This window comes from Canis lupus, chromosome 8, assembly GCF_048164855.1.
Source record: "Canis lupus baileyi chromosome 8, mCanLup2.hap1, whole genome shotgun sequence".
Classification (NCBI taxonomy): domain Eukaryota; kingdom Metazoa; phylum Chordata; class Mammalia; order Carnivora; family Canidae; genus Canis; species Canis lupus.
This window is the reverse complement of record NC_132845.1, coordinates 67,077,719-67,088,241: the sequence shown is the minus strand read 5'-3', so window position 1 is coordinate 67,088,241 and position 10,523 is coordinate 67,077,719. Positions and strand designations below refer to the sequence as shown.

Sequence of the window (10,523 nt, the reverse complement as noted above, 5' to 3'; positions counted from 1 at the left end):
CAATCATTACTGGCGAAAGATTACCATCTCAAAACAGGATGAAAAAAAAATAATAATAATAAACCCAAAACAATTAGGATATAACTTTGATGTAATGATTTGGACATAGAAAATAGAAAAGTATTTTAAAATTATATATCAATAATTGATAGAAAAAGTATAATTATCAGATTAGCAAAAAGCAAGTAATTTTGTGCATAAAAAACAGGACCAATTTACCATTTTCACAGTGTGGAGAAAGAAAATTCTGTTTTCTTCTCACCTTTTAAAGACTGTTAGCTGTGAGTTAATGAGTAAACAGCTACTTGCAGTTTCAAAAGGTATGTAGCCAAAAGGCAGAGAAGTACCAGGAGATGCTGAGGACGCGCCATTATGCTAAGAAAATGATCACATTAATCACGAGACTGTTGGGAAGACATGGGGAGAATGCTGGTGGCAAGCAAAGTAGAGAGGCAGACCGAGAGTGCGGAGGCAACAAGGCAGAGAAAGGAGGAGGAAGCGTAAATCTGAGAGAGCGGTAAAGAAAAGGACACATGGAGCCTAAAACACCCAAGCAAACTAAAGACTCAGACCAACAAGGGGATGCCTACAGTACCACAGGCAGACAGGCCCATGCAAGCATTCCAAGATAAAGTGGACGTACGGTTTCTTAGCTCCGTGGTGAGGATATGCTTTGCAGCAATCAAAAGCTCCTTTCTGAGGTGTGCAGTCTCTGCAGGGCAATTAGAAAGTAACTGTAACATTCCTTTCACCATCTGCTGAGAGTACTTGGTCACCAACTCCTGCAAAACGAGGATGGAAATAAAGTAATATTGACACAGATGGGATGGGTAAGAAAAACCCCAATTTTATAAACTCAAAAAAGTTCAGTAAGACTAAGTGTGGCTCAAAGGACCCTCATGAAGTAATCACCCTCATAAACAAGCAGCATCTGGAAAGTTTTAATAGTTTGGGTGCTTGCTGCCACCGTGGAAGGACGTACAGCGGTGTTTAGTAGTTTCTTTTACACGATGGGATTATGGATGACTTCTTTGTATTTTTCTGTTTTCCCAGCTTTTAACAATGAATACGAATCACTTCCTTATTGGTGGGAAGGAGGGGGAATATTGAAAATTTCATAGGACATAATCTACAAAAAAAAAAGAACATAATCTACTCTGTCATCCCGTTAACATATGTTGTGAATGACACCAGAGACCCCTTTCCCTCAAGAACAAGCTCTCATCATTTTCCTTCTGAGGAGTAGTAACAATGCAATTCACCAAGGTAGCTCAAGCTGGCTAAAATACCCAAGAGTACCTAATTCAGATTTTCAAAATCAAATGTTCCGTATTCTCAGTGCAAATTATCATTATCTAGACAAATGCCCTTAAAAAAGGACAAAAAGAGCTATGAATGCTTTCCAAGATAGTTTTTATTCTCAACAATTTGGCAAACATGTTTTCATTTTTACTTTCCTGAAAATAACAAAGTTTTTTCCTTAAAAAAACAACTGCAATATAATTCCACTGTTATACAATGGGTCAGGACTAGGTTTATCCCACACTTGAGAACCACAACTACACCAAAAGTTTACACAAAAACATTCTATGACTAATGGGAAATAAGGTCATTTCTTTCCTCCAAGTTCTTCTCAGGATTGAAATAAAGACAGACTACAACTACGAGTGGGAAAAACAGAACTGAAATCACCCTCCAGCCTATCGAAGAACACTGCAAACTCTATCACCGGCTTATGAATTATGCCATTTTTTTAAAGTTCCAATCTCTCCTCAAAAATTGCACTGACACAGAAGTCAATGCAACATACATGCCCACACAAGTATCTGTGTGCCCATGTCCATTTATGATGGACTCATTAACAATGGCCAGAAACGCAATCAGCGGATCCAAGACAGAAGGGACATCGCTGGTTGCCAGGAGCTGAGGGCCATAGGAAACTGAATGGCACTGCCAACCAGGGCCAGGAAGACTTTTTTTTTTTTTTTTTTTTGCCAAGAAGACTTTTCAGGGTGAAGAAACAGTACTAAAATGGGATGGTGGGGATAGTGGTACAAGGCTGTAAATAAACTAAAACCCACTTACTGAATACTTTTAAAAGAGTGAATTTTATTTTATTTTTTTAAAGAGTGAATTTTATATGTAAATTATATCCTGATAAAGCTGCTTTAAAAAAATTAGAAACAACTCAGATGCTCAGCAACTGGTGAGAGTGGCTACACCTAGCATAGCACACCCATACAGGTCAGTACTGCAGCTTCAGATGATGCTGCCCCCTCAAATTCATGTTGAGGTCCTCAGCCCTACTGTGACTGCACCGAGAAACCAGAGATAATTAAGGTCAAATGAGGTCTTAAGTACAGGGCCCTAATCCGATGGGACTGTGGCCTCAGAAGAGAACCAGCCATCTCTCACCCGTCCCCACTCACCCGTCCCCATGTGAGGACACAGAAAGAAGGCGGCTACTAGCAACACAGGAGAGTCCTTGCCAGAACCTGAACCCTGAAGGGACCTTGATATTGGCCCTCCCAACTTCCAGAACTGTGAGCAAATAAATTTTTGTTGTTTGAGCCATCTAGTCTATGCCATTTTGTTAGGAAGCCTAGACAGACCAAGACAACTAACCCCAATAAAAATAAAATAACAAGAATAAATTTCAGTGCTACTGCTAAGTGAAAGTGATACTCAAAAGGTTATATACATTACCCAAGTCATTTTTTTGACATCTGGAAAACGCAAAACTAGGTGCCACAAAGCAAGTCAGTGTTTGCCAGGGACTGGGGAGAAAATGGACTATGAACGTGTAAAAGGAACTTTGAAAGATTCTACGTTTGGGGGGTGGGGGTGGGGTTTACTAACTGTATGCATCTGTCAATTTGCAGAACTGTGTATCTGCAAAAGGTGTATTTTATTGCATGTAAATTATATCTCAGTACACTTGACTTAAAAGTTAATGAACTTACCTGATAAATTCGGATAATATAAGCTAAAAATGACAATGTTTTAATCTGAGCAGCAATAAAGTCAGCATACAACTCCTTGTTGTAAAGCTTGTGTTGCCTAAATGAGAAGTGAATAGAATTTACAGTATTAGCTCTTAACTCTTTAGGTGGTGTTAGATTTAATCAAAGCCTATAATAATGACTAAGTCCTAAAAGCATGATTTCTACACAGATCATAACACAGCACCAACTGTAAACATTCTACATTTGTGTGCAGTTCCAAATAATGCAAAGGGTTTAAAGGCATAAAGCAAGCGGCTCTCGAAACCATTCCAGAGCAGCTGCAATGTGCATCCCAGAGCCAATGCCAGGCTGACCCACTCGGCCAGCAGACTCTATCAGGGACTGTCTGCTCCATGAAAGACCCCAGTTAGGGCCACCAGGGATTGTTACGGCTGATTCACCCTCAGATCCCCCCTCCAATGACCCAAAGCCAGATGGGCAGCAGTCAAGAGAGTGAGTGACAAAGGCCTCAAGAGGATGCTCGTAAGTTTGAGAAGAAGCCTCACTGGGGCTTCCAAAGATAAATATGTACAGTTCACACGTTGAATGATTGGTGAGGGGGAACAAGGGGTAGAGAACATTTTAGCAGTCATGCTGAAAGGCACAGCAAGAACTGGGCTTGAAGGTGGCAAGGCTTGTCTATCCCACAGCTGGGAGTGAGCACAGTAACACCTAATGATAGTTCTAAATTCACAAGACACAAAAACCCAAAATATTAGCTCATCTTTTCAAAATAAGAAACTAAAACTATTCACATCATTATTCAAATGTAAGCTCAAAAAGTCAAAAATGCGTATCATCTGACCAAAATGTTATCACCCAGAATTTCCATGTCTTACAAAAGATGACAGCAAGTATATTTTTATTTGGAATTAAAGAACCGTGGCAGTCAGCCATGTTGCTGTCCACAGAAATCTCACCTGGCTTGTGCAGACACCTGAATTGCAATGGTATTCATGATCAAGGGCACAAACTCAGCCACAACATTGTGGATGTTCAGTTTGTAGAGCTAAAAAAGCAAACACAGCAGATTTTCATGCTCTTACACTAGGCTACAGCAAAATAATTTGGCATACCAAAAAACCCCTAAGATTCATTACATTAGTCAGCATGTGTACATCACACGCATCTTCCATTTGCCACAGAAAATTAGATATGAACTTTGTCATAAAATAAGAATCCCCAAACCCAAGAAACTAATAAGCAATGTGCATACCTGATACATTAGAACAACAATAATGGGCAATTCTGCCAACACTTTTAGAGAAAGAGATCCTCTTGGAATGATGGAATGCTGTAAGAGAGAAGCAAGCAGGACCACGGTTATCACTATGGCACTTAAAAGAGCCTGCTACTAGCCTCACCCCAGCAAAATGGAAAGAACTGCCACATCTTTGTAAATACCTGTGGTGAAAGAGCCAAACTATTTTGAAAACAAAGCACAAAGAACTATCATTTAATATAAAGGTTTGTCTATTTCCTTTGGTTTGTCTATTTTCTGATGTTGTAAAAACATCAGAAAAATTTGTCAAAACTTAGACATTCAAATCACTTGAAGAAATTTTATTTTTATTTATTTATTTAGATTTTATTTATTTATTCATGAGAGACACAGAGAGAGAGAGGCAGAGACACAGGCAGAGGGAGAAGCAGGCTCCATGCAGGGAGCCCGACATGGGACTCGATCCCGGGACTCCAGGATCACCCCCCGGGCCAAAGGCAGGTGCCAAGCCAGGGATCCCCACTTGAAGAAATTTTAAATTAGTATCTATTAATTGATTCAAAAGAACAACATCAGAAAGTACAAATTTACCTAGTTTCAAATATACTTCTAAACACAGAATGTTTATGATATTTTAAAAAATTTAATAGTTTTAATGTTGACATAAGAACTCCCAGCGCAGGTAAGCAAAATGTCAGACTCAGAAAATGTCAGGACAATGGGCAGGGGCAGACAAAAAAGAAAAGAATGACTGAAACTGAAAATGAGTTTCTGGTTCCAGAAGAGAAAAGGAATGAAAGCTTCAAAATGCAGTTTCTTGTTTACCCTAGCACAAATCAAAACATTCTGCAAAATTATAAAACAAATATAGATGATATTCTTAACTCAATCCTGAAAACAGGCCTCGTAATTGCTCAGTACAGGTTACCTGTGTACCATATACATCCAATACAATGTATTACCTGCAGACAACACCAGTATGACCTTCACAAAATTCCACATGACAGGGCTCTCAGATAATGAGAGAGAAAATTAAGCTAGAACAAATGTTATATGCTTTGCAACAGTCAAAAAGCCCAATGGTGGTGCTGGAACATGGTCCCCAAGCTTCTGTCCCCAGAGCCCACACTCTCAGGTACCGAGGTAGAAATTTATATATGTAGCTTTATTTTTTTTCATTTTTTAAAATCAACTTTTTTTTCTTAAATATATGTAGCTTTAAAGGGACTTTGTTAATGTCAGGGCTAAGGATGGAGCAGCGATCCCCTCGGCTGGGCAGCTGTCTTTCCAATAGGTGATTTTGGATTTCCACTAGTTTCCGTTCAGCACTTCAGGGTTGCATTAAGAATCAGTGAAGCTTTCTCAGGCACACACATTTATGTTATCTTAAATGCCCCAACTGTTTAGAGAAAAAAAACCCACAATATACTAAAAAATATACATAAAAAGTCCGTATCTCATTATTTTCCTCTACCCAGTACAGAAGACAGGAATAAAAACAAAGCAAAACAACTGAAAAAAACTTACTGTTCTCGTCTCACTGTCCTCACGCTCTGGATTGACTTTCACAGCAATTGTTGTGATCATACCAACCATTTCCGGGGGAGGGACTGTGTTCTCAGGGATCACCTGAGGGTTCTCAAAGTAGCGGTTCTGCATAAAAAGAGTGGAAGTCATTCTTCCTCATGTCAGACACAATATTTCTCAATGAAACACACCCAACCTGTGCTGGAAGAAATCCAACGTTATACCCGTCTCTGTCACACAGATGCCATAACTTTGAGTCCTCTATGGGTGAAGGTAACACGGCAGTGACAATATTCTCTACCCCAACAATGGAAAACGAAAACTTGCCCAAAGTATTTTCTACCTTTGTTCCCAGCTGGTGATAGACGTAATGCACGACATGCTACATTACTACCTCATGTAGCCCATGCCTCTAGTGGTAGGAACCCAGAAGCTAGGCCCCACTGAGTCCACTTTCCAAAGTCTCCTTCAGAGAACAAAGACAGGAACCACAACAAAGCACAGACATTTTTAAAAGCCAGGGCCTCATTGCCATCCTCAGTTCTAAATGTAATTTGGACTTTATGTTAAATAAAACAGCTTCTGACAAACAGCAGCTTTTCTGGCTGAAATGACAGGCTGACAGGACTTGGCAACCCAGAACTCAATTAAGTTTTACACATTCTTAAGTTAAAATCCTTAAAACAGGGGCACCTGGGTGGCTCAGTGATTGAATGTCTGCCTTTGGCTCAGGGCATGATATCAGGGTCCTGGGATTGAGTCTCGCATCAGGCTCCGCACAGGGGAGCCTGCTTCTCCCTCTACCTATGTCTCTGCCTCTGTGTGTCTTTCATGAATAAATAAATAAAGTCTTTAAAAAAAATCCTTAAGGGGATCCCTGAGTGGCGCAGTGGTTTGGCGCCTGCCTTTGGCCCAGGGCGCGATCCTGGAGACCCGGGATCGAGTCCCACGTCAGGCTCCCGGTGCATGGAGCCTGCTTCTCCCTCTGCCTGTGTCTCTGCCTCTCTCTCTCTCTCTGTGTGTGTGTGTGACTGTCATAAATAAATAAATAATTAATTAATTAAAAAAAATCCTTAAAATACCAAAGGAGTCCATTTTACTTCATTAATTTTTTAAAAATTGTTTTTAAATTAAAAAAAAAATCTTTAGAAAACTCTTGACTTACGAAGAGATTTACGCACAATGATTTTTACCATTACTTATGACAGGAGCTGAAAATCTGGAAAAGCAGCACCACGGAGACAGTCCAGGTACATGCATAGGACAGGAAGTTATGGGGCCACTAAGAACTAGGACCCCCAACAGAAATGTTCCGGAGGATGTTCCAAACTGGTTGTTGCAAGCCAGAGTAAGGTGGGGAGGAGCACACCCTCAGGCACACCATGTCCGTCCCCACACTTCTGACGCCAGTTAGAAAGACTTCTTTGAACATTGGAAAGAATTTTAAGGATACTGAAAAGGAGGCTGAAAGTGTACACCACTTCCCGAAAAAGGCTTCACAACAGGAATACAACCATCTTTAAAAAACATGAAAAATGTGAAAAAACAAAACTTCAACATCAATGATTGCTTACAAATTTGCCTTGGTTTTGTCGCAAATTTCTACAATAAAAATATATTATTGCTTTTATGTCAAAAATAATGTATTTAAACAGTGAAAGCAAGAGAATTCTTTTAAATGCTGATGTATTAACCTACATTTTGACCACCACTAACTACTCCTCATTCTAAAATCAGCATTCCCCTCGGTTACTCTTTCAACCCAAATATTCCAAATTCCCTTTGGAATGAGGAAATAAATGAATATAAGTAAGAAAGTCAATATTAAAAACATACCACTACTTTTGGAAGCTCCTTGTAAATCTGTTTCACAAAATCCAAAAAATGATGTATCTAAAAATAAAATTTTAAAAAGAGAGTGTAAGGAAGATATTTATCAACAGAAAACGCTCATAGTGGGTAGCAAAAACATTAATAGTATTAACATGTTAGAACTCATAAAACTGGCAGGAAAAATGTCAGACTCAAAATACAGACAAGCCAAAAAAGAAACACAAAGGAAATAAGTTTCTAATTCAGGAAGGGCAAAGGAATGAAAATTAAAATAAATGCCACTTCTTGCCTTTCAAAAAGTACAGCTACACCCTGCAAGATAGAGTCCAACAGGAGAGAGACTCTCCCATACTACCAGGGGAAGTGTCAAGTGCTCAAACCTTTCTGGAAATCGCCTTAACAATTTCAGAAGCATTAAAGCATTAACACTTCTGACTTGATAATCCTACTATTACAAACCCAGTCCATGAAATAATCTGAACTGTCAACAAGACACTCAGCAAAGTCCTAAAATAAAAATTTTGAAATACCTTAAATATCCAAACACAAGGGCATCATAAGAAAGACTATTAGGCACCCATGAAAAACTTCCTTTATAAGGAACTTTTTATGATTGGAAAATACTCTTATACAATGTGAAGGGAAACAAGACATAAAATGTCAAATGCAATATTATCAAATTTATGTAGCAAATATACCTAAGATAGGAAAAGGAACAAAAATCAAGACATTAAACAGTTTTCTTCAGGTAATGGGAATTCTACTTCATCTTTATTCTTTTAATTTCAAAATAATCGACAATAGGCACTTAGTAAGGTTCACAACAGAAGAAAACTGTAATTACAGCTAACACAGCATATTCAGTGCTTACTATGTGGGTACCAATCACTCTATATTTAATTCTTCAAAAATCTCAGGGTGGTAAGGCCTTCTCATCCATCTTTAAAACTTCAACCAAAAACTCCTGAGTGGCATTTCCAGACGGAAAATCAAAGTGCAGTCAGAAAAGCATGGGGTTTATTCCTGATACGCTCAAAATCAACTAAAGGATCCTGACTCCAAATGGGAAATCTTCATGTTTCCCTTTTTACTGCATCCCTACATACTTAACTGGTTCTAAGTTCTCTGGTGTCACATAAAATAGGACCTAGAATCAAAGGTTTTCCCACACTCATTACATTTATATTTTATTCCTATATGACTTCCTTAATGAAGACCTGAGTTTTGACGAACTTTCCACTCTTGTTATACAAAAGCTATTACTGCCCTCTATGAACTCTTCCACATATAATTTGAACCAATAAAGAGTCAGTATAAAAAAGAAGGCATCTCAGGGAGGGGGTATGTTTGCCAGAATATACAGATTATATGTGTTTAAAAAAAAAATTTAATTCCTCAAGATACCTTTTGAGGATATGTCCTGTGAGTATCATTTTATGGAAAAGGCTCCAAAAGGCTAAAACCTTACCAATGTCGATACCTACTAACTACAGAGCTGAGATTCCAATCCAGTTCTGACTTCAGAACTGGTATGCCCTTTAGATGATCCCACTAGACTTCAGAACCCACATCTTAAACCCCTGCAGAGCATAAAATGACTGGAGCCTTCTAGCACACCAGGCCTGTAAATACCAGAATTACCCACAAAGCTCTGCCAGTTTGGTAGTTTACTAAATTTCAATGAATGTACAAATTCACCCAAATATTTATGTAAACATTGACAAGAAAAAAGTCACTATGAAACCCATAAAGAGGGATCCCTGGGTGGCGCAGTGGTTTGGCGCCTGCCTTTGGCCCAGGGCGCGATCCTGGAGACCCGGGATCGAATCCCACATCGGGCTCCCTGCATGGAGCCCGCTTCTCTCTCTGCCTGTGTCTCTGCCTCTCTCTCTCTCTCTCTCTCTCTCTCTGTGACTATCATGAATAAATAAATAAAATCTTTAAAAAAAAAAAAAAAAAGAAACCCATAAAGAATTTCCCCCAAACTTAGGCTATCCTTTTCTTGAAAGTAGCATGTGTCCTGTCAATTCTAAGAGAATAAATAAATCACATGGTGGAAAAAAAACCTACTGACACACTTTTATAAACGTAATCAGGATAAGCACTTACTTCTTGTGTGATAGGCGGCCTGAACTGTTTGTGTAGCTCAATGATTATTCTTAGACAAATAAGAACATTCTCTTCATTTTCCGTCTAAAAAAAAAAATGTTTTTTAAGTTATACTTCTGAGGTTATTTTAATCTAAAGATTACTGACCATTCGCTAAGCATTTTTCTGTATACACACCCTACATCAGCTAACTCAGATTTGACTTATTGAACAGAGAACACAGAATAGTTGTCTCAGATAAGAAGCTTTTGAGGTCTTTGGTGGACCATCTAAAGGGTATGCCGCCCAGTAAGCTCTGGAGAATAACACTCTGACAGATGAGTAACTGGCACTTAAGACAAGTCACACCATGAACAAAGGTCTTAATGGTCCAAATGATACTTAAACATCTGCCTTCAGCTTGGTCATGATCCTGGGGTCAAGCCCCATGTTGGGCTCTCTGCTCAGTGGAGAGTCTGCTTCTCCTTCTCCCAATTCTTGCTCATGCTTTCTCTCTCAAATAAAAAAAAAATAAAAAAATTAAAAAACCCACTATGTTTTCATTGGACCATCTGATAAACACTTTACACTCTCTGAATGGGGTGTGAGCCACATCTTACCTAGGGGAGCTAAAGCTAAAAGAAAGTAAGCCACATGGCTAACATGATACACCTAACACATGGCAGAGCTAGGATCTGAATCCAACTCTATCCCCTATAAAGCTCATCTTTTCAAGGGGCCCAGAAACAACAGAATTCTACACATATCAAGGCTAAGAACAGTAAGAAAACAATTTTAGAGGCAAATATAACAGGTACCAAATAAATTCACCTGAAGAATTTGAGAAA

General features: G+C 38.9%; 1 protein-coding gene across 17 annotated transcripts in view; it reads right to left on the bottom strand.

Annotated features, from left to right (window-relative positions):
- Positions 1 to 10,523, bottom strand: part of TRRAP (transformation/transcription domain associated protein) — a 115,551-nt gene that overhangs the window by 95,336 nt on the left and 9,692 nt on the right. For all 17 annotated transcript variants that reach the window (XM_072837005.1, XM_072837003.1, XM_072837012.1 and 14 more), the window contains 7 exons: positions 9,697 to 9,780; positions 7,591 to 7,647; positions 5,755 to 5,880; positions 4,222 to 4,299; positions 3,926 to 4,014; positions 2,964 to 3,060; positions 644 to 782 (listed from right to left, as the gene is read on the bottom strand). In XM_072837005.1, coding sequence (XP_072693106.1) covers positions 644 to 782; positions 2,964 to 3,060; positions 3,926 to 4,014; positions 4,222 to 4,299; positions 5,755 to 5,880; positions 7,591 to 7,647; positions 9,697 to 9,780 — 670 coding nt within the window. The remainder of the gene's footprint in view (positions 1 to 643; positions 783 to 2,963; positions 3,061 to 3,925; positions 4,015 to 4,221; positions 4,300 to 5,754; positions 5,881 to 7,590; positions 7,648 to 9,696; positions 9,781 to 10,523) is intronic.